Below are 26,279 nucleotides of genomic sequence, written 5' to 3'. Positions count from 1 at the left end.
CATTGAATGGTATTCAATACTCAAATCCAGAGAGTAAAAAAAAGGCATTCTAGGCGAATCAGGTGTCACTCGCTGCAGGAAAACAAGATATGACGTCATCAGTTTCATCGAGTCGTTATTTGCGGGAATATAGTGTCTTGTGAGATGATATATCGCTGCAACATGGGAAAAGCATCGAAAGAGTACCTCGATAGATGTCGATGGCATTTGGAGTCCCGCTGAGGACTCAGTATAGATAGAAAACTATAGTTAATTGTCATTAGTTATGGATGAGATAAAATATAGCAATAGTAATGACTAGTAGATCTTTCATGGATCCAATCTAACAAAAGCGGAGCGTCCGTTGGACTAACCGCTGCTGTCATCAGTCATAAGCAGTCTTTAAATAGCAGATGTCTGTTTGCACAATATTGAAGATGGTCATTCAAACGGATCCGTCTTCAACTTCATTCAATTCATTCTCAGAGACGACGTCCACTCCCAGCATCCCCATGGACGAGCAGAGCCCATCCAGCCATTGAACCGCCTGAGGATCGTTTTCATCAGTGATATCTGACGACCAGTTCGTGACTCTCGAGACAATACGAAAGGGTAGCGAAAACGTCCGAGGAGAGCTGTCGCCACTGCTGGCGGCTTGGGGGCTTGACCCGGATGACACCGTTTCACTGCTGGATTCTGCAGACGGAGTAGCTGGATCAGACGGCCCATCAATATTGATCGCCCGCAACAGCTTTTGGAGCGTCGTGATGGCGCTGTTACACCCAAGCAGGAGGAGCGATGCGCTGGTAACCGGAAAGACTTCGGGCATGGGCCCGACAAAACTGGCCGGTCGGATCCTGATTCCCTGCTGTCGTTGACTATGGGCTGCAATGCAGGAGCGCAACTCATCACTGTGCGTCTGCAGCTTGAAGCACGTACTGCGAATCCGCTGCATCAGAGACACCACCTCTTCGCGAGAAGTCGTCGAAGTGAACCCCCGCGCGTCACTGAGATATCGAGGGCATTTAACAAACTCCATGAAAATTGCTTCCTCGACCTCAACGGAGACAGACCACTCGCAGGGTTTCTGGGAGTCTTCCTTGCGAACCATGACCGCAAGATCCTGCCATTCATCCTCGTCCAAGAAGCATGGCTCGCCCTCGGAAAGGGCATGGGCGATCAGGAATGATCGAAACCCATAATAACAAGCGCGCAGAAACCCCGACATATAGGCCTTGGCTTCGCGCCTGAGGAACAGGTGCTTCGCCGCACGGCAATGCTGGATCCACGCGTCTTTGGTTGTCTGCACCTGCATCTCGTAGACGGTGAGGATCATGATCGTGCCGAGCATCTCCTCCGACATGACCGCCTCTGTATCCAACGCCTGGTTGATCTTCCTCAAGGCATCGGAGTACAACCGCCGGCGGGCTGTCTCCAGCTTCGGGTCCTTGGTGAGAAGCCTGAGATACTCGGTGCCGATACAACAAACGGCTGCATCCAGTAACGGATTGGAACCGAAATGACGGCTGACATGTTCCGGAAAGCTGGGGCCGCCTGCGTACCGAAATAGATTGTGGAAGTACGTGGCGGGAAATGCCGTATAAATGAAGTCCATGAATAGTTGCGGTTGCGGAATGCCGAAAGACTTCTTGACCAGAGACGGAGATACAGTCTCATCGATAGAGACCGCTGCATGGCGACGCATGACCATGGCATCCTGCATCGAGGCATGGACGCTGTCGCTGCGGCCAGCAGTGGTGGTGATGGTCATCCTCGTCCTCTCTGCATCGTTACTGAGACGTCGAGATGCCCGTCGATGCCGCCGCTCTAGACCTGGCCCTTCATCCTGGAATTTGAAGCCACGGTTATATCCGGGACACGGGCATCCGTATCTCCGACATTGCGTGCACTGCGGACGGATCTGATCACACTAGAATGCCCGTCTGCGGTCAGTCCATATGGTCTCGATACGGCCCCCTTCGAGTAGCTACTGAGTACTGACCCTGATGCGCCTCTCACGGCAGACAGAACAGCCTTTGCTGCGAGGAACGCCCACCATGATGCGTCATCCCTGCAACGTCAGTGGAATGGGTTGCTACAAATCCGCAAACGTGAAGCCCGACCCTTGAAGCGTGAGTTAATCAAAGCCATAGCCAATTGGCAGCGACTTGATGGAGAGAGGAGGAAGGATAAAGGAGAAGCCAGAGAGCTTATCTGTCAGGCGAAATAGAAATGCTCTCCCAGCGGCGGTTAGACGCTTGAACGGTATTATCCCCATGGCGCTGGGACTTCTGAAAATTAGTTCGCTTATTTGGGGCGAGCGCCGTTGCAGTGGTCGAGTTTGACCTGACGAATGAAGTCCCAGGCCATCGTGTAGTGTGTCATTCGTGCAATTGCAGACCCTGGTCAGTTGCGGCGTAGGTGGCAGCTGAAGCCCAGCAAAGACAGACGGTTCTCAGTAGTTCCGCGTCGGTGGGCAGAGCCTGCCAGACTAGCTCGATCAGGCTCCAGCACGAGACGCTTATTTTAGAAATCAAACGGCGGCGATGATGGAGACGCATGAGTCGACCAGTGACAGCGTATGAATCGGTACGGGCTACTCCGTACAGTACTCACTGCAATGGAATGATGAGAACGATTAGAGGATGAGGATAACCGCTCCTTTCTAAAAACGGTAACAACTGACAATCAGATACACCCCCATTTTACTGTCCACACCCCCACTAAATCTCTTTTGGTTAAGCCCTAAAATCACGTAATAAGATCCTTTATTCTAGTCATATGATGTCATAGTTACGCTTTTCGGAATAGCTGAGAGTCACATGAGATGTAGACAGTTACCTTTTTCGGTAATCGACCTACTCCGCACTATGTCGTAGGGAAAGCTTTCAAAAGCAGGGTAAAGATAGGAGTATTGCTTATTCCATTCGACAGCCCCTGCATTTGCACTAAGGTATGGGAAACCAAGAGGAAAAAACCAGACCGAGGCTCTAACATACTTAACAGGTAATCAACCCATCTCCACCACTGTCAGCCAACATCAATCCATCTCGACCACCAGCTAGACCCCGCCACAACCAGAATCACTGAAGAACGCGATGCCTGTCATGCAGGTCTGGTAGTAGCACCCGACAAACTGGTAGAGTTGGTTGACATATGAATTACATGTGCCAAGTTGTGCGTTGTCACCCCCGTAGATGGTGACTTTGAACCCTTGAACTTCCGACGGTATAAAGATTTCGTTAAATTTGTGTTGTCCACTGAAGGGTATCAGACATGAGCATGGATATTGGGCTGGGTGGAACTGATAGATGGTGGAGCTCTGGCAGTTGTCATTGTTGGCTCCGATATATACATTAACATATGATGGTGCCCCAATCGTCTCTGCTCCCGCCGGAGTTGTGTGTTTGGTCATGTTCCAATCGCGTGGTATGGCAATCCAATAAAGCTCAGTTGTACCGTTGTTGTTTGTCAGTGCTATGGTATGAGTAGAGTTGCTTGGTGGTTTTGGGCCTGCAAGCTGTGCAGTCTCCATCCTCCCTGAAACATCTGCGTAGGATGTTGCAGCAAGCGTTAGCACAGCTACTATGGTAAATACCATAGTCCAAAATCTCTCAATATCTTACCCTATATTAGCATACCACTGTCAGCAAACAAATCCCTTTTTCATCCTTCCTAGCAGGTCAATAAATCACTCACTCTCTTTTCCATGTCCAGTACCAGGTCATGAACAGGAACAGCGATTGCAGATCCTAAACCTGCCATAACCACAATCAACGCTATAACTTGAATGAGACGCATTTTGGTGACTTGATAAAGAAGTTGACAAAGGTCTTGTGAAAGAAGAAAGGAGCAAGTATATTGGTGGTCTGCAATTCAGGATGACTCTCATATTTATACTCAGCACTGCTGCAGCTTGGTGACACATTAATGTTTACTACAGCTCAGTGACATATTAATAGCACTTACTGTAGCTCAGCGACACATTAGAACTTAGTGTCTCATATACCCTTATATAACCTTGGACGCCAGCACTATGACCAACTGCCTCTTTACCTCATGTCAAACAACTGGGCCACAAAGGAAAAACCTAGGTCAATGAATGACAGCGGCCAGTCTGACAGCTCGGTATATGGTGCCACCACAATCACCCCCTCCTGTCTCAGACAGCCTGACGGGCACCATGAAAACCAAGCTCTTCCCTCCACCAGCGGGCAGAACCGTGACCAGCGGCGACTCCTTTGCAGTAGGTACTCGCATGGCCTCTTCCTGCTGTGGTGTCTGGAACTGGGCGTGGTCATCCCGTAGAACGGTCCGCAAGCCCGAGAGGAGCGAGGGATTCAAGGCTTGTTTCCTTATAATGGAGTGCGGAGTAGATGTTACGGATTCGGCCAAAAAGAGGTGCTATGAGACCAGCTTCTTGGTGAATCTGAACTAGGTAGCCTGCCCACAGTAGATAAACAAAATGAGGCAGGAATGAGCTGCTCGCAGATTTTTGTAATATTTTTACCTAACTGCTGAACCATAGCTACACCATACGGAAGGTTAACCGCAAAAACGAGGACAGAGAGTCTAATTGTCAGCAATTCAGCAATCAATAATGTCCATCACGATTCAGAACACTACCGGAATACGTAGCACTGTAATGTACTCGGTGGAACTGGTCGTGGCTAGGCCCAGACAGCAATGATAACCTCGGTTGGCACTAAGATCAAACGTTAAAAAGAAAGAAAGAAGAAAAAAGGACTAACTGTTTCACGTTCAGCCAGGCACCTAACGATGAGACCCTTGATCCAGAAAAAGGAACGAAAACGCCCTGTCTGCTTCCCGTTCGTCCCGAAAATGCCAAAAAAGGTATAAGTAAGCAGATAAAAAAAAAGTGGTATCATAACAGTCTAACGAAATCGAAATTCAACTGACCAATCGCTTTCATGTGTTGTCAAAAAGATCTCCCAAAAGAGTTGCTGTTACTGCTGGGCGAATCCCACCATGACGCCCCTATTTCGGGCAGGTTGGACAGCATGTTGTCGTCCACATATGCCGTGTTCCCTTGGTGCAACAACGGAGCCCCGAGGTTGTCCGACAAGAACTTGAGCTCGCTACTCGAAGGAGCCCAGTTCAGATCTATGCTTTCTAAGTCGATATTCGGCGGCGGCGGTGGTGGCGGCGGCGGAGGATGAGTGGTAGCCACTCCCCTGGTGGCCGACGGCGCAGACATGGGGGGTGGAGCCGACGTCACTCTCTGGTGGTCCCTGGTAGACGCCCCCAATAGTCGCGACTTCTTCTTCCGGGATGAGGCATCACTGTCGCGCGTCGCATCCTCACCGCCCGGGGACGGATTCGAGGTGCTCATCAGACGCTTCGCGCCGGACTTGCGAAAATGGTTCTGCCATCGTCGTTGCAGAGTGACCAGAAAATCGCGGGTCCGCTTTGCGTTCTCAAAAGATTGCCCCAGTTCGTCCAGAGCTCGAAAACAGACGTTGAGATGCGCGACCATGGTAGCGCGATCATCCCCCCTCGACCGACCTGGGCTTTGAGACGACGTCGAAATGGTAACAAAGATGAGCATGAGGGCGGCAGTGAAGATGATGGCGACCACTTGGTTGTTGATCCGCCGGAACGTGTAATGTTTTTCGTAGAGGCGAAGAAGGCGGGCGACGGCGGTAGCCGACTCAATACACATTCTCCGCGCATGGAGATATCCGGGTCCTTGCTTTGGGTTCTGAGGCTGGATGTAGGTCTTCGACAACCATGGCCGGTGAACAAAAATGACAATCTGATGATACTGCATACTATTGCATTGGTCAGCCCAGCCGCCTGTCAATAGCGATGGAGAGAAAGGGTATTCCATAACATACTGAAGCATCAGAAGGTGTGGCAAGACCGGCACGCTGTCGTTGTCCAAGTCAACCTGTAGACTCGATGGCAAGTTTTCTTTCCAGGCAAAGAGATCCTCAGTTACTTTGTAGTTCAGTCGCTGCAGATCGTGCTTGGCAATATCGGCGCAGCCATACCTATTATTTCGCGTTAATATGTAATGTACGAAGGAAACATCTCCTGACTAGCCATCATCATGGTAGGGAGATAAAAAAAATACTCACAGAATATGTCCCAATGGGGAAATCATCTCCCACAAAACGGCAAATTGTCTACTGATCAATTCACTTGGATTTTTCAGGCCTTGGCTGAGCCCCCTCGAATGGGCATCCGCCATTCCATATGGATACCAGGTCTCTTCTTTCGCACGACTGAGATCTGACGCCGGCTTGAGAACAGATATATCGCCAGCGTTCATGCGGAAAGGCCTGCCCAAGTAGAAGCCCCAAAAACTAACAGACAGAGACTTTATTAGACTTCTGGCAATGGCACCCGCCTACCCTGTCATACTTACTGGTCTGCGACATAACTGCCCCAAAAGGCCACTCGTCGCACCTCAGCTTCCGTCGCATTCATACTTTCCTTCTGAACATAAGGGGTCATGTCGACATGTAAGCCCAGGTCAAATGCCAGCCTCATGGACATCCCTGGAACGTATGTCAGCCTGATAGATATCATCTGTCCTGGTCTCCGACGCTAATCCTTACCGCTATAGAGCCAACCACGTGCGTCTCGATTCGATGCTGCTTCGTGACTGCTAAGAATGACTAGAGCCTGAACCGTAGCGACACAAGGGGAATCCAACTCGATTTCAAGGAGAGTCTTAGCCCGATCTGCGAAGAACTCGGAAAGTGACTTTGGAAAGGTAATGAATGTCGGGTGGTACCGTGCTTCAAAGGCCGCTCCCAGAGCGCACCTATTGTCCAAGGTTAGTAACGTTTAACTCCCGAATTGGTCTTTACAATTCTCACATTGCGTTGGTCAAAACTTCCGAATAAAAAGGGGTATCATCCAGGTTTTCCCTCCACTTTGATCTCGCCGCCATGTACATTTCTCGATCAACTACGTACGAGCTAGGATTCTGCCAAGTAAAGTACAACTCGATGAGATGATCTTCCAGAGCCGGATCGACGGGTTGTCCGATCCGCAGATAGTTCAAGAGCTCTTGGCCATCATGACGGACGGAACGCGTGTCTGGCCCGGGACGATGTTCCGTCGCAGGTAAGACGTCTATCAAGTTGAGGTTCGATGTCGGGCCGTAATAACGAAGATGTCCGTCACCTGCGATCTTCAGGGTCCCGATTCGGGACGATAGCTGTTCAATAACCTCCTTTTCCGCCTCGTCATCACTGTCTGAGTCGAAATACTCGTCGTTAAACCTGTTTGCCATTTGAGCACCCGAGTTCGCGGAATCAAGATAGTCAGCAGAGTGAGAGTCAGCACCCATAAAGCGTTCCCTCTCCGCAGAGGAATTACTGGGACTGTGCATATTAGCGTAGATGTTGTCTAGACACTCTGCAGTCGGCAATGAGAAGTCCAACGTAGAGGGTCCAGAAGCCAGCCCATTTGTGCTCCTTGGCTCAGCCCTCATCGCTGAGTGAGGAGCAGAGTTCTCCCGAAGAGCTCCCGGATCAGCCTCCCCTCGGCGGCCGAGCGGCATAGCTGAATTACGATCCGGCGCCTTCGCAGACGAAGAGAAAGCATCAAGCCGAGATGTTGACGCGTTCTCGTTGTTCGATCCAGGCCGTCTTACCACTCCCCGCGGGATCTGAAGAGTATCGAGCACCCGGTTCATTCCCTGCTCAGCTTCTGGTTGCATCGGGGGTGGTTCCAGCCCATGATCGTAGATAAACTGGCACAGCTGATCAATTCTCGCAGAGAAAAGTTCAGTAGCAGCACGGAGGGAAACCCTGGCAAGGTCAGCAAGGGCCAGTTGCAAGAAAAGACACCTAGTATTAGCGGCAGGCTGCCGCGCACAGATCGGTATCAACGACGGCAGATTCTTCGTATGACTACTTCAAACCGGACGACGGAACAGATCTATTGAAAGCAGTCCAAGTGGACTGTTGAGAATGCACAGAGGACATCAACATACTTCCTTTTATCGTCCCCATGCTGGTACTTGCACTCCCTCCCTTTCTTCTGACAGTTCTGACAATTGGGCGTGGCCCCGTCACACTGGCATGAGAGAAATCAGTTAGGAGACCGGGCTGTCTGATAGAAGATTATCTTCTTCAAGGATGATGCAGCATACCCTGATCTTGCTCTCCCGGCAAGGGACACACGCAGTCGTGACATGTTTGCGGGGGGCCTTCTTTGGCTGTTCCGACGACTGCTGCATGGCTGTCTTGTGACTGGAGCCCAAAAGGGCTCGAACTTAATAACTAAATAGATCTCTCTCTTTAACCAAGTGTCGCAGTGATACCCTCAAAGAGCATTTGCGAACTACCCCACGCCTAGCGGACAGCGATCCTCAGACATATTCGATCAGATACAATAGATGCTGCAAGCTGAGAAGATGGAACCAAAGGAGATTTCAAGCAGTGACGATGATGGCTTGGTTGTTCAGAATTTGTAGACACGTTGGATGGGGAGAGACCCACTCGGGACGAGCGTTCGTCTGGCGCTCGGCTGAAACCCAACCGCCAAAGGGCAGGCACGCAAAGCCAATTATTAAGACAGCTGCCCACCACCGGGGAATTGGGCGGATAAGAAACCCCGAAGTGCGCAATAGGCGGTGTCTGACGCCCGCTACAACAAGGGGATGCCCTCGGGGGTGACTGGTGAGGGTGGCGATGGTGATGGGTGATAATGATAGCGGCGGAGGGAATTTCCAAAAGAACAAAGAGTCAGAAAGTGTGGGGAAAGCTCAAGGTCAACTTTGGAGCGGCTAGCGATGTTCCTTGCAAGTCTGGACTCTGTGCAACGTGTAAAATGCCAAGGCACACTCTTTTACAAGATTATGGGGAATAATACGAAGTAGTGAGATACCTACGGAGTACTCCGTACTCTGTATAGGGAGCACTATACGGAGTAGTAAGGCTTATATAAGATGTACTCCGTACAATAAAACCCATAAAATAGGATAGCTGGGCCGAGGTTCCCAGAATAACGGAAATATTTTCCCTAATAATTTTTTTTCCATAAAAAAAAACTATTCTTAGGCTAAAAGATAAGTTGTTTTAGGCGTCTGAGCTATAAGAATTTTATAATCACCTGACAGTTTATAGATAATCACCTGACCTTAGTGCCCCTTTACTTAGCCCCTTCCCGCCGCCACAGTGGAGTTCTCAGCGAGGAGTGTGAGGCTTGTACGGGGTACAAAAAAGACAGCTGCATAGCGATATTGATTATCTACGAATTTTCTCGCTTTAAGAGCTAACCGATGACTATGCTATGTACAGCTTTCAGCAACGCTTACCAGTTGCTGGAGCGCTTCAGCGCCTCGTTCTGAATGATCTCGATCCAGTAACCGTCCGGGTCCAAGATGAAGGCCACATTCTTCATCCTGCCGTCCGTCAGGCGCTTCTTCCAGTTCACATTCAGCGATTCGAAACGGGCAACGGCGGCATCCAGGTCATCCACGGAAACACCTACATCGATGATTAGCAAAAATCTAGTCGGAGGGGATTCACTCTTCGAGAAGACTCACAGATGTGGCCGAATCCCTGAGGTGCCGAGTTTCCGTCATGATAGACTTTGCCCTCCTGTTTCTCCGTGCCATAATTCCACGTCAATTCAAGGATTCCCTCCCAATCAGCCACAGGGTTTTTGGCGCCTTCCTTGATGCTGGGGTTGGCGCCAGGATAGCCCAGGAAGTACAGGTTGAAGCCAGCATCGGGGTTTTCCGCGGTCCGCAGCAGAGTCATCCCGAAGACCTCCTGGTAGAACTTCAGGCTGACCTGGGGATCCTTGACCCGGATCATTGTGTGGTTCAGCCGGTATGTGGATGGGTCGGTGGAGGTCCCGACATCTTCGTCATGGCGACGGATGATCTCGACCCAATAGCCGTCCGGGTCCTTGACGAAGGCAATGTTCTTCATGCGGCCCTCGGTCAGCTTCTTCTGGAACGGGTAGCCCGCGTCCTCCAGCCGCTTGCATGCGGCCTCGATGTTGTCGACGGAAATGGCAATGTGTCCAAATCCCCGGTAGGGCTCCGTGTTTCCATTGACGACGCTGTAGTTGGGGTCATTCTCGGTGCCGTAGTTGTGGGTGAGCTCGAGCACACCATTGCGGTCAGACCAGTGACGATCGCCAGAGAGGGACGAGGGGCCGTCGTAGGCAAGGAAGTAAAGCGAGAAATTGCTTTCGGGGAAGTCCAGTTGGCGGATCTGGTTGAGTCCGAGGAACTTGTAAAACTCAACTAGCTGGGTCAGCGACGCGCGTAGTAGATAGACAAGAGGAGGAAACCTACTCGATCTCTTCGGGTCCTTGACCCGAATCATCGTGTCTGTTGTCCAATGCCATGGTAAGCCCAGGTCCACGTCGAAGGTCTTGTGATGGCAGATGAATGGAGGGAAGAGAGTCAGCACGCACGGTTAAGCTTGTACTTGGACGTGTCGGTAGCGGCGGCCATGGTGCCGAAAGCCCTGGATGAACCTGTGGAACGTCAGTGAGTGATCCGATCTCCACCTGAGATCCCACGTGGGAGGGAGTGCGGAGTAGATTCATACCTGGGAGAAGTGAAAATCGCGGAGCAAGAACGTTGGTAAGGACCTTGGGGGCAATCAGTGAGCGGGACGACAGTCGATGGACGAACATGGATGACGCCAAGGAAGAGAGTTAGGAGCCTCGAGGAGGAAAAGAATAATAAGGAGGGGAACTGGACCCCTCGCGGTGGTAGAAAGCGGGGCTGAACATTCAAGCGAACAACGGTGACGCCATGAATAAGAATGACCCCCGGATTAGTAATTACTTGAAGACTGCAGTTTTGATATCGAGTCGATGCTTCACTTCCAATTTCATAACGGGCAAGTACGACATCATCGAAGCGAGCCATTGGATGAAGGAATGCACTTTTCCATACTTGTCTTGGCCTGTACGTCATCGCCATCGCCTTCATCAACGGCAGGCAGTCAGTCCATTAAGAGGAAATGCTCAGTTCATCGTTCTGGCAGATCCATTCTGCGGGACCATCTGAGGTGAATACCTGAGAAGTTTCAGGATCCTGAAGAAAGGTCTGGAAAGCTTGTCTTGTCGATTCTAAATTTGCTACGCGTGTTCTGCAAGGAATCCTCTCGGTAAGATTCAAGGGTCCCCACCCCAGACCACGGCAAGAGGATCGCCAACAGGGCCTAGTTGGTTGCATTGGAACTGCTAGCCTTGTCCCTGAGCTGAGCAGCCTGAGCTATTTTGCTGCATAAAATCGATGGTTGGAAATTCTTGGAGTCGTAGTTACACGCCATATCCCAGCCCAACTGATGTAACAGCATCGGAAAGGTTCAATGGGCAAGCAATCCCAATCCCGAAGAGTTCACGACTTGCCAGTTCAAATGAATTACGAGTGTTTATTATTAATATTTATTACTAATAAATTCCTGCAGGCTTCCTGAGAAAATTCATAGGCATGATGCGGATGGGGGTCGTCGCGCTCAAGCCTCGGCGGGCCGTCCAGGCGCGGGATCCGATCACTTTAGGCGGCCGGATCGCCCGCAGTTTGGCGCGATACCCGCGACATCCCCCGTAAATAATGGCACCTTAAAACCACCACGACACGCTGCACGGTCGACGATCTGACAACTCCCCACGTCGGACCCAGGCTGGATCTGGCCAAATCCCATAGACTACAGCCTACAACAGACCTGATCACCTTCGGTAGTGAGGTATTTGCCCCTTTCCCACTCTGGAAATTCGCTGTGCTTTTCTCCCCTTGCTGCCCATGTCACACACGCTGGGAGCCTCGTGGAATCCACCGGCGTCATCCATTCCTTTGAATGAAAGCATGGAAGACGTCTGTTCGCATGCTTGGCCTGATCCCATCAAACCAAAGTTCGGAGTATTACTTGTGTAGCCGTTGTGTCACCCCTCGCCTCTCTCTCTTTTCATTTGTTCTGGCAGCAAGGCTGGATTTTTTTTTCATGTAATCTTTTCGGCCTTGTGTCGTGTGACTATTTTCTTCATCAGATCAAGTCCTGAAGTTATATACCTCCTGCGCTTCTCCTGCTGCTCGTGGAGATCAGATCGTGTTATGAGAGTACACCATGGCTGAATTTGAAACTCCTCTCCAGGCTGGCCTCTTTCACCAGCGAGACGCCCCCTGCGGCGATATCTCCTTCCTCCCTTATTGGGCCCGGAGCCGCGTGCAGTACGCCCAGAATCTGTTGGAGTGTTCGGATGAACCGATCGAATACGACGACGAGGACGAGGATTACCGGGACAACTGCTTCTTCTTCCCGGAGGATTGTACGCGCGCACCCATCAAGGACGCTGAGGTTGAGACCTGTAAAGGTCCGGTTACTTGTGTGGCAAGCGAGGTTGACGGCGATTGGGATGACACGATGACTCCCGAACTTCCCGACATTAAAATGCTCGATACGGAGGCCCTCAGCGACCTGCTTGAGGATAACCTCTCGCCTCCGGAGATTACTTCTATTTTGTACGTCTTTGTGAAAAGTTTGTGAAAACGCAATGTCTGAGGAAGCTGACATTTGACGTCTTGTGTTTCAGGGTCTTTGCTACAAATGGGGCCATTTTCGCTTACGCATCACCACTGCCACCGCGTCAACTACGCAACCTCAGTGCCACCTACGGCGCAGCCTATACAACCTACGCCAAAACCGCCTCGACGGGGAATCTGACCGGGGTCAATCCGGCCAGCCATCCGTCTTCTTTTGTTACCGCCCCGTCCGTTTCGCTAGGGGATGTGGGATCGATCGTGTTTGAGCAAGACAACCAGGTGGCGGTGGTCACGAAGATCGCAGACAAGGTCCTTCTTGCGACGGTGGGACCATCCAAGTTGGAGAATGCGGAGGAGGCCAATGACACCAAAGTCGACAATGCTGCAGACACCGCATCGCCGGTCGAACCTCCCTCGAATGGACCGCATGCGGGAACGAATGGGCCGTCGTCGGCCGCATCGTCTTCTCAGCCGGCCGATTCGGCGAGTAGTCACAACGACCCCAATCGACATCCGGACAGCCTGCTCGAGGCGCAGTACGAGATTGACCGCAGTAGCGATTTGGCACGGCTGGCGGGTCTCAATCTGAACTCCTCTCCAGAGATTTTACTCGCGTTGGAATCGAAGTCTGCGGCACTGGGAAGATTCCTTGCTCAAAAGCTGCGAGATCTGGAGACTCCGGAGGATTTCTAATCAATATTCTAACCCGGCATTTTTTGTCTTTTTTTATCAGTGATGCTTATTCTGCAAGTTCACACGTATATCACCCGTCATTGTCATTTTCACACGAGATATCCCGGCATTGGAGTTGATGGAGTAGGTATATTGGTATGCATCTTTCAGTCTGAGACCCATTGGACGCGGTTTCCAACACAAATGTTTGAACGTTTAACTTTTTTCTTTCTCTCTGTGGAATCTCTTCTGTAAGTACCCATGATGTTCGCAGTTATAATAAAATATCCAAAGATCCGTCGAGGAAATTCAAGTAATTTTCCTAGGTACTACCTATTATGTACCGTAGGTTAGTACGGAGTACTCCGTAGAGATACTAGACCAGACCTAATTACCCCAGACTGATATGATCACGATAAGATACGCCCTAGATCACCTTCCCACCTAGGTAGTTGGGGACGTGGGTAATAGTTCTACGGACGACTCCTCGGTAACCAATAATGACTCACTCACAATCTGACAGTATGACTCCATCAGCTGCACTCAGCTGAATATTTATACCAGTATGCATAGCTAGGGTTGTAGTATAAAAGGTAGCAATTTATCATAGGAATTTATTTTTCTTTTTCTTTCTTTCCTTTCTACTCAGATCTTATCGTATGATGTGATAGAATGATGGATATACCAGCCCTTCGCTCCAAAATAATAGCCTTCATATTATAGCACATATTAATCCTACTATATCTACTTATCTATCAATCTACTCGTCTATCTGTCTGTCTGTCTGTCTTCATATTTATCTCTATCTGAACAGATAATCGACAAATCTGTCCTACGATACAAAGAACGAACGAACGACAAACAATCGCAATCGCAATTGAAACTGCACCCGCAATCTACAAATAACACCGCAACATCCAAAGATACATACACACCGAAAGAAAGGAAGGTTGAAAGAAGGAAGGAAAAGGAAGAATGCCACTAGAGCAGAACCCCCTCACAGGCGAACTCTTCCTCCGCCTCCCTCCACCTCATGCAAACATCATCATCACCCCGCCGCGACCACGAACACGAGCATCAACACCCCAATCGCATTCCAGAGACGACCATCACGACGATTATGACACTACCGATGATGCTGATAGTGACGAAAGCATCATCGTCTCCGCCATGAATGATCCACGCGTGTACCCGTTCCTCGAGAGTCCGCCCTTCCCGTACAAGCGGGAGCATGCAGTGGATTATATTCGACGGGTGGATGAGGAGTGTCGCCGGATTTTGTCATCAATATCATTGGCGGAGATACAGTCGCAGGTAGAGGGAGAACGACGAGAACGACCAGATCAGGATGAGAGTGAGGATGAGGATCAAACTCAGAAATCACACTTTGCAGACGGCTGTCCGTTCCGGTGTATTCGCGAGGTTGTTCCCAGCAAGGACGCGAAAGACACGAAAGAAGTCCTAATAGGCGACATCGCCCTCGTCCGATACCACTTCTACGAAATCCCGCCGGACAGGAGCGACGAGAAGGCGCAGGCGCAGGCGAGGAATGCGTCTTTGCCGCCTGGTCATCCGGAGCTGATTTGGGGGATTGGCTGTAAGTACCTATCTCTGACTACCCAACCCCTAACTACCTCTCTAGGTACTGTATCATCATCAATGATTGATTCCACGGACACAACAACACAACAAATATGGATATACCTAACATACTGATATATACGTGCGTTTACAGTCTGGCTCCACCCCACCCACCATGGAAACGGCATCATGACTTCGGTCCTACGAACAATCATCCACGACTGGGTCATTCCCCACATGAACGTGTCCGTGCTCAAGGCAGCCGCGTTCGTGGGCAACGAGCGCAGTGTGGGCGTGTTCCGGAAGAATGGGTTCGAGGTGGAGGGCACGGTCGAGAAGGGGAGTGCCCTGTTGTCCGAGGCGAGGGGTGGAGGGAGGAAGGATATTCTCGTGTTGCGGTGGGTTAGGAAGGATATAGCAGGCTGACGATGACGGTGTGATTTTTTTTCTTTCTTTCCTTTTCTTGTTCTTTCTCTCTTATTATTTCTATATTAGGATTTTACCCTATTTAGATATATCCATATTATTTTGTTATATGTTCTTTATATGGTCTTTGCATATCTTGTCTAGATATTACCCTAATAGCTTTAAACGACTCGTATCGTTTGCAGACCTTGTTGCCTCGTTGAGAAGTACATGTACATGTACATGTACTTCGCAAGTCAACAAACCCACCCATTTGTTAAAAATGGGGACATCCTCGATTCGCCTTCGCTTCCCCCGGGGGGGCTTGTCTATGACAGGAGCGGCCACTGAGCTGTCAGCAGAAAGCGAGTGCTCAGCTAAGAATGAATTGAATGAATATCATGGCACTATATAGTGCTTTTTTGGCTGAATAGGAAAATCTCCAATATGAGCAATATTATGTAGGGTGGTGCTATTCTAACCTCTAGGTACCTACCTTATTGAAGTATCCAGAAAATATAGAAGTATATCTATGAGGACTAGATATATAGTAAGAAATGCCTTAAAATGCTGCGGGATATCTGAGGTATACTAGGCACTAGGGAGCAACAAGATTTATAGATGGTATAGTTTAACTGTTACTAAGAGACCACTAACAAGGATGGGTAAGCCATGTGGTCTGCAGTAAGAAAGAAGCCCAGTACTAACATCTATAGTAAAAACCTAGAGGATATTCCACTAAATACAGATAATATTACTTGATTCATTAAGATAATTATATATTATATCCTAATAAATTACTAAGGAAAGCCCACTCTGAGTTGAGATATCATCTCAGGACTTACATCTCTCAATGATGCCCCATATTTCAAATATAAAGGATACAAACTTTCAGCAAGAGATGCTCTATATATTGATGCCATGCTTGCCAGGCTCGTTAAAGAGAAAGTCCTGATCAAAGGACCATGGAGGGAACCTCAGTGGATCATATAGCAAAGCGCATGGATCCAAAGATGGATATAGTCTTGATAATAGCGTTTCGAGCATGGGATCTATCTAATCTACAACATTATACAGGTACTGGGTACTTGTATTAAGATATACTTGTACTTATCATAGTGGTAAAAATGCCAATATCTATACCTATGTTTGTTCAACTAGTTGCTAATTTGGGTCGGTCTTAGGAGAACTGCTCAGATCGTCGGGATATATATATATACGTAAGGGTATGCATGGAATGCCTAATATTTTTGGGGGGATATTTATTGAGTTGCGACTTTCAGGGGCTTAAGGCTGTTTCAGAATGGAATGTTCACAGGCAAGATTAAAACTACGATTTTGAGAGGGGTATTTCAGGACTTTTTCATCTCTTGACGATTTTTAATGCTATCTAGATAAGGTATCCATTGGATTTGGGGCAGTAATTGCACTTGTCTTTTTCGTATTATATATAGGCAGCCATATCAGTTTACCTATGTACATACATACTGTACTGTTGCAAGATTACCTGTGTAATTTATGTACCTAGGTAAAGAAGTATCTATCCTACATGACTTGATCTTCATACACACATTGTTGTGAAAGACATAGAAACAAACAATCATGTTGATGCAAATCGTCACAAGCTAGGTTGTGGTATCTAATCAGAGAAAAAAAATAAGAAATAAAAATATGTATATCGTCTCAAGTCGACGAGACGTGTCAAGTCGACTGTAAGTAGACTCCTTATTTACTGACGCTGCTCCCTCCAGGGGAGCTATGGTAGTGACTGGCCGTTGGCGCTCTGATCAAGCTTTCTCTTTCTCTTTCTCTGCATCTTTCGCATCAGCCGGCTTTGCTGCAGCCTCAGGCTCGGCTTTCGTCTCCTGCTTCGTCTCCTTCGTGTCTACTGGCGGCTGCACACCGCTAACATTCCTGCTCGCCGCCGGCGGAGCTGGCGTGGTCGGACTCAGCGGTGACACCGGGCTGGTGACGGGGTTCGTGACAGGGCTGGTAACCGGGCTGGTGACAGGACTGGCGACGGCGACATGCCTACTAATCGACTCTTTGATCACGTTGCACCACTTCTGCGCGTCCGCCGGCGAGGGCGCTTTGAAGCTGAGCTCAGACGTTGTGTGGAACGCATTGCCAACCTTGCCCCCAGATACGTCCTTCCCCTTTATGGTGAACTTGACGCCGTCAACCGCCCCGATGACGCAGTCCGGCAGATACAGCGACAGCTCTGGCGTGGGATCCCGGTGGAAGTCGTCGTTATCCTTGAACTCGTGCAGGTACCGCGCCGGCGTGACGACGTAGTAACCCGCGTTGTATCCCTTCACGAACGCGCGCGATTTCCGTTCGAGGGTGCCCTCGATCAACGCTCGCGTAGAAGGGTGGTCTTGGTTGGGGAAGGGAATGTTGGACAACGTCCGCGGCGGCGCGTCCGGGTCGATGAGGACAGCATCGTTGCGCCTGACAAAGCGAGTCCACTCGTAGTCGAGGGGAATACTCTGGGCGCTGCTGACGATGTCCCCGTACATGGCCCGCTGGCGATCCAGCTGGCCGCCCATGAACTGGAAAAACGAGCTCATCGCCTGCTGCACCGTCTGGAGGACATGCGCCTCGAATTGCTGGAACGAATTCTGCACCGCGATCGTCTCCTGGCGGTTGTTGTTCTCCTCGATGATCTGTTTGTTCAACCGGTAGTTAACCTGCCTTCGCAGAACGTACGGGTCGTTCGACGGCGACTCGATCTTGTTGCTGGCCACCGAGCCCTGCACCGCTGCATACTGACCGAGCAGTTCGATGTGCTTCTGGGTGGCGGCCCTGGCCTTGTCGACGGCCTTGGTACCTTTGAGCGCGCCCGACTTCAGCTCCTTGGCTTTGCTCTTGATCTCTTTGTGCAGACGCCCGAGGATTGGAAGGACGGTTTCTTTGAGATTCTTCTCCGTTTCGAGATACACGTTCGAAATTCCCTGCCTTCACTCAGTATGCCATCACCACCCACCCAGTCGGATGCTCCTACCTTGGTATTATTGCGTAGTTTCTCAAACATGCCCGCGACACCGTGGAGGTCTTGGTCAAAATGGTGGGCTTCTCGAAGGGGGTTGCTGACCGTCTTGAGGCAGTCAGTTTCGCCCTCACAACTTGCAGTGAAATCCAGTGGGACGTCTTACCTTCAGCACTTTCTCGTAGTCTTTCGACTGCGACTTTTGGATTTTGGCAGTCGCCTCTACATATTCTTCGAGGTAGGCACACATGTGCTTCCACGCCTGAAGGCGCTCGAGCAGCAGGCGCGTCGCCTAGCAGCAGTTGACCCAGTCAGTTTCCCACTCCATCCTCGTGTATAGCTGACTGCGCCTACCTCGCTCGTGTCCTCGCCGATAAGGTCATCGTCGCTCATATAGCCGCCGTCATTCGTGGTGGTTGTTGCGCTGCTCCGCACCGTCCTGCTACGCTGTGGCAGCTGGGTCCCGACAGGACTCGTGGGGGTCGACATGATTTGGACGTCAATTTCACCAGGTAGACTGTCCAGTTGAGATTGTCAGTTCAGAGAATATTCTGTTTTCGTGGGTACGAGAAACCGGGATCGGGATGCGGGGAAAGCGCAACGCAACCGTGGGTTGGTACTTGCTTGGATGGGATGGATGCACGTACGGAGTACAGGACTGTCGGTGTCTGTGCGGTCAACTCCAGGCCAGAGCAGGAGATCTCCAAAAGAATCAAGCACCACGGGAAGAGACTACTTATTTAGACACGAGAAGAGGTTGCAATGCTGTCCAACAACAAGCCTTTCTTCGTGTCTTGGCCCAGTCCCGATCTGCGATGAGATCACCACGCTATTAGTAAAAATGACCTATCCACCCCAGCCCCATTCTTCAGGCAGCTCCGATAGTAATAATACTACTCCGTACAGAGTACTCCGTACTGCACATCATACAAGGTCGAATCGTCATGAGTAATGACCTCTATTAGCTAGATCTAGTACAATGTACCTCGTACTCGCACATTATTGTAATTTACCTCCTCCATCCATACTCTATCTCCGTCACTGTACATACGTATCAAGCCACCACCGCCACCACCAAAGAAAGGGATTGATTGTGTGGCGAAACTGGAATGGCAGTACGGAATAGACTTCCCCTTCGACTCCTCCCCACTAACAATGATTCCTAATTTCCTACCTCCTCACTGGCTGCTGATGGCGAATGCAAGGAAGAATTGGAAGAACGGAAAATGCGGTAGATCCCCGTGTGGCGGGGCTAATGCCAGATGGCTTGACGCCTTTCCCGTTCCGGGGAGCCAGACGCAAAAGCAAAGCCACAGCGTACGGTGTCCCCGCGATAAGCTTCAATAATTTTGACGGCATCGGGGATGGATCGGGATTGGGATAATTGAGCGCCGCAGTCGTCAAGACGGCAACTTCTGCACGTCCCCTGCCCTGTTCCAGTCAAATTGCTGCGATCATGGCCCCATGTTATCAAATCAAGCCACGCGATCAAGCCAATCGTGGCTCGGTTCGATTTGTATGTGTGTAGATAAATAGGTATGTAGATAATCTTGGCGGGAATTTCAAGCATGGGCGTGAAGAATGAGGAAAGAAAAGTAGCTACAGTAAAGAGAAACTACGTCGACATGGCAGGAGGTCTACGTAGAGACTCAGTGAAAAGTGCAGGATTTCAGGAGACAGGCTGACGAGCGAGTGAGCTTGATGGAATTGTCGTGATCAGCTTGACTATCATCCTAGTCCTTGTCCACTGGTTCATCATGAATCATTTTGATTCTCTCATTACTATCGGGTCGTATGCTACTAAGTACATTCATGCTGATACCGAGTCAGCTGTTCATATCATCGCATGAAGCAAGACCGTTGCCCGAAAAATGCTCCTTCCACCCATGTCTATGTGAAACGCCAGAGAATAAAATGCCACCGTATGGAGATCAGTGTCAGGTATCTAGAGAAACGAGACAGAACACCGGGATCATCAGGAAACCATAAACGCCAGGAGAGGGGCAAAGAACACCACAACCATTATCCACCGAAAAAAGAAAATCATGGCCGGAAAAGTGGGAGACTTCGATGTGCCTGGGAATGTATGTTCAAATCTGACGAGAACCATCCTAAATGTAAAGGCGATTCCATCGAGTCATACGCGTCGGCGCGAAGCCAAGACAGATGAAGGTATCCATCAGATGAGAAATGAAAACGGTAGAAAAGACGCCCAGCATCGAATTCGAGTCTGTGATGCTCTCTCGTGATTATGCATCATCATCATCAGCAGCAGCAAGGCGAGATGGTCGCGATATGAAGAAATGAAGAAGTAGTACTTTATGAAGTAGAAGGCCTAGCTTCGAGCACGAGCTTGGGGCAGGCGTAATCTGCGTTCTTCGTCGTCGTGGTTACTGTGGCTGCGATCGCGGCTCTGATCGCGGCTGTTACCACGACTGTGGAAGAAAGAAGAAGAACGATGGTAGGTATCGGCAAAGGAAAAATGAGACCGCCCGCCTCCCCTCACATGGGCTTGCTGGGGTGAGCGTGGTGGGGGTGGGTTCGCGATGTGGTCACCAGCAGTAGCCGACTCATAGTCGGGAAGTTCGCTGTCGCATGGGGTCCTGGCATTGGAGCGTAGCGCGGTGCTATAACTCGGAACACGGCTGAGGTTTTCGACTTCCAGATACTGAGGGTAATATGGCGTTACCATTCCAGATGGGAGGTGTTCACAATCATGGTCCAACGACGGTCTGCGAGACGGAGTGGCGCTGGAACCTTCGGGACTCTGAGAATGGGACCCAGAACGGCGATTGTAGGTGAAGTAATCCGAAGTCCGGTTTCCAGTTTCTGCGTCGTGGCCGTCTCCGGTGTCAGGAGATCGGCTGTAGTTGATGTTATTAGCATGAAGACGCGTGAGACGGCTGTGCAACGCCGACACGGAGATGTCGGCATTGGTCACGGAGGCCATCGAGGGAAGATCTTCAGCCGAGAGATTGCGACTGAGGGTACCGAACGGAGTCGCAGGCCCACTGACAGGTCCAGGGGTGCGATATCCGCTAATGTCAACCTCGCTGTACAACTGATCAAACTGATGTTCCCCGTACAGCGGCGGCGCCTGCTCCGCAAGGTCCATAAGAGCCCTTTGTGCAGCCTCGGGAGTCTGGTCAATCAGATTGTTATTGTCATCGATGGCGAGGTTCGGAGAGATGAACACGGTGATCGGCAGAGTCGCTCGCAGCTTTCGACAGAATTAGCATAGCACCTTACGATGGAAACCGCGAAATCGCGTTCAACCTACCTCACTAGTATGGCCGTCCGGATTGTGGAGTTGGACCCGAAATTTGAGCTTGTGTCTGATCTTGATTCCCTTGGTGTCAGTGTCCTGGAGACACCTGGACAGACTCTTGGGAAGATCGAGGTAACGATGAAACTGGTAGCCCTCTGCATATTCATCAATGATCTCCAGCTGCCTCTCTTCATCCAGCTCATATTCATCGGTCATGATGACTCTCGTCGTCTTGTACGTGTTGAAGGCGTTGTCCGGCTCCTCCGGGTTCAGACTGAGGTCGTGAGTCTCAATAATCTGAGAGGTGATCAATCCGATCCTCAATCCCTTCAACAGAGGGATGAGACGAAAGTCGACTCGCACCGATGTACCGAAGATCACGGCCTTGGTCGGGGTACTGATGGAGTACTCGATCTTGTTGGGCCAGATATTCTCCACAGACTGAACCAGCCATCAATCAGCAATTGAACCAACACAGCAGAGCAGCTTGACTTACCATCGCATGCGCCAGCTCCAGAGCGCTGGGATCCAAGGTTCGAATGATTCTCAGAGGCTTTCGGACAACAATGTCTCTCGCATATTTACGGCCGATCTCCGCCTTGAAGCGATACGTGACCCAAGTATCATGGAGGCCTTCCACACTCTCTGGCAGTGATCCATCGAGGACGACATCGAAGGGAAACTCGTAATTATCCGCACGCAAAACCTCCGTTTTACCTTTCCCGGCGTCACGAAATTTCCAGGTCTTTTCGAAAAACACCTTCTCTTTGAACGGTTTGCGACTGGCCCCGGAGCTGGTGGGCAGATGCAAGCTGAAAGCAGCAGTCAATACGTTGCCTTCAATTCTGCAAGGGAATTTGGCCCAACTTACCAGACGCGCGACATGCCCGTCAAAGTAAGCTTCAAGTGCTTGATAGTGAGCGCTTCTGACAAGCAAAGCACCAACGTGCCTCGCAAATGAGCACTTGCAGCTTCATGCTCGTTGCCACGGAATACCACATATCTGTCATCGAGTCTGTCGCCGGCGAGTCAGCTCGGAAATCCACCACACAAAAATCAATCGATTGTCAGATCCTGTTGGGTTTCAGTTCTTACCTGATGTCAAAGTACTTGGCATAGCTGGCACTACCACCACCACTGAGCAAACTCAGCGCCTCCATAGTGTCTCATGCATACACAGATGCTGACACCAGGGGATGCGCAGGAAGCCCAGCAGCAAAGCAGGCAGATGGAGCACAGAAGATGAAGCGTGTGTAATAATGACAGGAACGTGAAGTGAAGAGAAAAAATAATGATAGGGAAGCCCGATTCACCCAGCAGCGTGCCGAGATAATGGCTCGCCCCTCCTTCCAGCAGCAGCAACGGCAGATAACCCAGAATAGGCGCGAATTAGACCGGCCTAACTACGGGTCCCACCGTGTGATCCCTTGGTGAAGAGGAACCGTTTCCGTCGCCGTCGCAGGGCTAGGATTCTAAGTTCTGGCACGGGAGTGGCGAAGACGATCTCACGGAGCTGTGCAGTGACTCCGTGCTGATATGGAGCGGCAACTACGGAGTACGGTGTACTAGAGAAAGAAGATTTCGCAATCCTAACGAGCGGAGCTATGCCGAGCCTCGATCACTCACGAACCTCTGAGCACGGGCTGGCAGCGAATTTCTAAGTCTATAAATGTATTGCCGAGATAGAAAGCCATGCTGGGCTCTGCCCGCAGCAAGAAAAATCCGCCAGCACACTCTAGAGGAGCAGTCGGAGTCAGAGGGCAGGTGCGAAGGGGGGTATGTGTGTAATACGTCACAACTGTACTAATACAGCCCTATCACAGGCCGGATTAGGCCAGCGAAGTTGCGGGAACGTCAAGGGCCCTTCCAACCGGGATACTACGGCCACAGCCCTGTCAGAAGAAGCATGTAACAGCGGTCATTGCTGCGAAACCATCCTGGCTGCATCGGCTATAGGGCCGAGATGAGGTGACAGGGCATGACAGGTGTCCATGACCTGTTGTGCAATCCACCCAGGCTGCGGGGTCTGAGGCCAGAGGACAAAACAAAAGCTGATCAATCTACAGGGGAAACGTCTAGATCATGGTCTCAGGATTGACAGATCATATGAAGAAAGAAAGCCTGAGACATTCGGCGATCAGACACGGCACTTGCGAGACAACAGCAAAGAATGTCTTCAGCACAATAATAATAGTACTGCTAAAGAGCAGCAGATAGTCCCATGCAGCAATTTTCCAGGATTGCAATGCTATTTTCAAATAAGGATGTGGTCGACTCCAAGGTCTCTTAAAAAAAGAATTAATGGATGGGAGAGATCTTTTCCCGGGCGGCTCGATCAATGCTCCCGTACGGTACTGTTCTGTACGGTAATACGATACCCGCAACCCCCATCGTCCTTGCCAATTCCATTCAAAGCATCGATTGATTCACCTTGTCCAGCTCACAATCACATGGGAGCTTATTAATATCTACGAAGCCGCTCTCTTCAGTTACAGCCACGTCAAACAAACGCCAGTCTGATTGCATTTGCGGCAGATTTTACTTCCCTTGCACCTCCGAGAGGAATCTCAACGTCATCGCCAATCAGCGAGAAAGCTGCCCTGGTCTGCAGCTACCCAGGGGTTCCGTGAAGCTCTATCAGACTATCCCTACCTAATTCTTGCAGTCTGCAGATCCCGCTGCTGCTCCACCGCACGTCTTCTAGAAGACATCCCGCTGAAAGAGACGTTACCAGTTAGTCCACGGCCGAGATTTGCGCCTTTAATTCCCATTGGAGTAAAATTTCGAGGCCCCTGACCGTGGACACCTACTCGACAACTCGGCAGTCGGGACATCTCCCAGCGGACTACGGAACAGCTCCGGTATCTAACTAACAATTTCTCTCTGCACATAGGAGATTGAGACGAATGCCTTTGTTTATTACCTCCTGCCGTCCTCCGTTCTCCGTCTTCATTTTTATCACCACGTCCCTCGATACTGCTGGTTCTGTGGAAATAGCAAAGAAAACTGCTGGTGAAAAGCATCCTGGCCAGTCGTGACAAAGTGATGACTGAATCAAGTCACACATCAAAGCTGTATGGGACCGCAAACGGCTATGGACACACACAGTCAATGGTCAGACCGCTGTCCGGAGTACTACGTCGATTGGGCGAAAGACAATTTTAGATAACAGATTGTTTCACCAAATTCAATTCCTAAAAGCCTAAATGTCGGCAAGTTTAGATATCTGGCTTCAACCACAATTCCACAGAGCATACCGAACCGGCCGGGAACGAATCGTTCTCGCGGTGACTCTGCCGGCATACACATGCCAAAGTTTGATCAAACCCAGTCAAGGGTCGACATTGACAATGACATCCCGATCGCGGGCCACCAACCTGTCCCGTCACATGCGGCAAACAAGGGCTCGGAGAATGTCGTGATGGTCGGGATGGCTCGTTGGGAAATGGGAACGGGGCCGATGGATCTGATCGCGCCACAGACGTCGGCGGTTACGGCAAGCCGGGATGGATCATGATGGATGGAGACCTGCTCAATTCAAAACAACAACAACCTGGAAAAGGAGTTGCTGTTGTTGATCTTCCTCCCCACCGGACATGTAACGGTGATGACAACAAAAAAGCTAAATATATTGCCTTCTCGTGGTGTTCGGATGTTCTTTGTTGCTAGTTGTTGTTCCACAGCCCTTGAGTCTAGAACAATGCCAACATGATCATCAGGTCCTTCACCAGATCAAGTCAGCTTGCGTTATCAGGCGCCAAAGTTTTTTTTACCGGGGCCCGACCCACTGCAGTTCCCAACCGGAACCAAAATGATTGACGGAAGATCAATTATTAGCACCTATGAACAATCCAACAATCCTTCCATTCAATAAATGGAGTTGCAAAATATGCCTAGTCAGATACGCGAAGGTTACACCGCTCGAGTCCCAGTCAGGGTGAAACCGACTACAGAATATGTCAAAGTTTATGGAGCTTCACAAAAGAAAACCGAGCGATAAGAACAGCTTTCCCGCTCGAAGACTCGACCTGCGCACGGTCACAGATGCACACCCCTGCAAGTGCTAAGTTTTAACGTTTGTGCTCGTGCAACCTGTCCTGCAGCCATCCACTGTCATGCGATATGCTGATATCAATAATGTGCTCGGGGAGAAGCCTGACAGTTCTTCTGTCTCCACCCGTGGCTTGACGACGACCTACACGTGCAAAAACATGCTCATCCGTACGAGCATGAAGTAGTCCTCTTCTTTTTTTTTTGACCAATGTGCAACGCTCTTCTTATCCGGTGTGATGGCCTGTGTATCTGGCAGGTGGACCGCAAGCGATGATAAGGTCCGTTTAGGCAATCTTTGTCCGGCAAGATCCATCGTCTCGCAAGCCTATGCACCAAATTGCCAATAACCGCGCAAGGACCAAGCACGGATACCTAGGTACCCATCGATATCCACTTAGTTAGGGCTTTTCCGTCTTTTTTCGCCGCCCATGACGGTGATACTATTGCTACTCTCAGAAGATCAAGTCACCGTACGGAGTATTTCTTGGATCTAGGTCTGGGCCTCTCGGCCTTTCCGGCTGCCCCTGACGGGTGGCCCACTTGGCCAGGTAGAGCTTTGCAAGCTAAAGATACACCGATGTACAGGATGGGAAAGATATCTAGGCTAAGTATGACGACATTTGATGTCTCAAGGAGTCAACCAGGGTTAGAGATGATTTTACCCTCCGAAAGTTAGATAGCAGGGTATGAAGGATGGCATACAATAGATGCCATAGGCGACACCGACGGAAACGTACGGAGTACTTTAGAAGACAAAAATGAAGCACCACATTCACGAGGTGGGAAGTACTGCTTCCGCTCGATAATTATTGTACGGAGGAGGGTTTGACTGATCGCTC

At 50.2% G+C, this 26,279-nt stretch overlaps 9 protein-coding genes across 9 annotated transcripts; 3 read left to right on the top strand and 6 right to left on the bottom strand.

Moving 5' to 3' along the window:
- Nucleotides 1–424: 424 nt before the first annotated feature.
- Nucleotides 425–2,038, bottom strand: VTN77DRAFT_6404 (uncharacterized protein; the record flags this gene model as incomplete). Its single annotated transcript, XM_069422679.1, has 2 exons — nucleotides 425–1,909; nucleotides 1,982–2,038. 2 exons carry the CDS (start codon nucleotides 2,036–2,038, stop codon nucleotides 425–427), a joined length of 1,542 nt encoding a protein of 513 aa, XP_069281314.1.
- A 1,002-nt stretch (nucleotides 2,039–3,040) lies between these two features.
- On the bottom strand, nucleotides 3,041–3,580 carry VTN77DRAFT_6403 (uncharacterized protein; the record flags this gene model as incomplete). Its single annotated transcript, XM_069422678.1, has 1 exon — nucleotides 3,041–3,580. One exon carries the CDS (start codon nucleotides 3,578–3,580, stop codon nucleotides 3,041–3,043), a length of 540 nt encoding a protein of 179 aa, XP_069281313.1.
- Nucleotides 3,581–4,918: 1,338 nt separating this feature from the next.
- VTN77DRAFT_6402 (uncharacterized protein) lies at nucleotides 4,919–8,197 on the bottom strand (the record flags this gene model as incomplete). Its single annotated transcript, XM_069422677.1, has 8 exons — nucleotides 4,919–5,771; nucleotides 5,838–5,993; nucleotides 6,081–6,308; nucleotides 6,371–6,503; nucleotides 6,564–6,772; nucleotides 6,828–7,766; nucleotides 7,952–8,034; nucleotides 8,111–8,197. The coding sequence occupies 8 exons, from the start codon at nucleotides 8,195–8,197 to the stop codon at nucleotides 4,919–4,921; spliced, it is 2,688 nt and encodes an 895-aa protein (XP_069281312.1).
- Nucleotides 8,198–9,273: 1,076 nt separating this feature from the next.
- Nucleotides 9,274–10,617, bottom strand: VTN77DRAFT_6401 (uncharacterized protein; the record flags this gene model as incomplete). Its single annotated transcript, XM_069422676.1, has 5 exons — nucleotides 9,274–9,449; nucleotides 9,509–10,219; nucleotides 10,271–10,306; nucleotides 10,393–10,455; nucleotides 10,530–10,617. 5 exons carry the CDS (start codon nucleotides 10,615–10,617, stop codon nucleotides 9,274–9,276), a joined length of 1,074 nt encoding a protein of 357 aa, XP_069281311.1.
- A 1,439-nt stretch (nucleotides 10,618–12,056) lies between these two features.
- Nucleotides 12,057–13,165, top strand: VTN77DRAFT_6400 (uncharacterized protein; the record flags this gene model as incomplete). The annotated part of the gene is made up of 2 exons (XM_069422675.1): nucleotides 12,057–12,451; nucleotides 12,523–13,165. 2 exons carry the CDS (start codon nucleotides 12,057–12,059, stop codon nucleotides 13,163–13,165), a joined length of 1,038 nt encoding a protein of 345 aa, XP_069281310.1.
- Nucleotides 13,166–14,119: 954 nt separating this feature from the next.
- Nucleotides 14,120–15,151, top strand: VTN77DRAFT_6399 (uncharacterized protein; the record flags this gene model as incomplete). Its single annotated transcript, XM_069422672.1, has 2 exons — nucleotides 14,120–14,741; nucleotides 14,880–15,151. The coding sequence occupies 2 exons, from the start codon at nucleotides 14,120–14,122 to the stop codon at nucleotides 15,149–15,151; spliced, it is 894 nt and encodes a 297-aa protein (XP_069281309.1).
- Nucleotides 15,152–16,917: 1,766 nt separating this feature from the next.
- VTN77DRAFT_6398 (uncharacterized protein) lies at nucleotides 16,918–18,608 on the bottom strand (the record flags this gene model as incomplete). The annotated part of the gene is made up of 4 exons (XM_069422671.1): nucleotides 16,918–18,084; nucleotides 18,135–18,227; nucleotides 18,286–18,411; nucleotides 18,474–18,608. The coding sequence occupies 4 exons, from the start codon at nucleotides 18,606–18,608 to the stop codon at nucleotides 16,918–16,920; spliced, it is 1,521 nt and encodes a 506-aa protein (XP_069281308.1).
- A 1,846-nt stretch (nucleotides 18,609–20,454) lies between these two features.
- VTN77DRAFT_6397 (uncharacterized protein) lies at nucleotides 20,455–22,547 on the bottom strand (the record flags this gene model as incomplete). Its single annotated transcript, XM_069422670.1, has 5 exons — nucleotides 20,455–21,339; nucleotides 21,400–21,828; nucleotides 21,884–22,199; nucleotides 22,259–22,402; nucleotides 22,483–22,547. The coding sequence occupies 5 exons, from the start codon at nucleotides 22,545–22,547 to the stop codon at nucleotides 20,455–20,457; spliced, it is 1,839 nt and encodes a 612-aa protein (XP_069281307.1).
- A 532-nt stretch (nucleotides 22,548–23,079) lies between these two features.
- VTN77DRAFT_6396 (uncharacterized protein) lies at nucleotides 23,080–23,354 on the top strand (the record flags this gene model as incomplete). The annotated part of the gene is made up of 2 exons (XM_069422669.1): nucleotides 23,080–23,151; nucleotides 23,211–23,354. The coding sequence occupies 2 exons, from the start codon at nucleotides 23,080–23,082 to the stop codon at nucleotides 23,352–23,354; spliced, it is 216 nt and encodes a 71-aa protein (XP_069281306.1).
- Between the last annotated feature and the right edge of the window lie 2,925 nt (nucleotides 23,355–26,279).

The sequence above is a fragment of the Rasamsonia byssochlamydoides genome (assembly GCF_041956645.1).
Source record: "Rasamsonia byssochlamydoides strain NRRL 3658 unplaced genomic scaffold VTN77scaffold_5, whole genome shotgun sequence".
Taxonomy (NCBI): Eukaryota; Fungi; Ascomycota; class Eurotiomycetes; order Eurotiales; family Trichocomaceae; genus Rasamsonia; species Rasamsonia byssochlamydoides.
This window is presented reverse-complemented; position numbering and strand designations above follow the sequence as displayed.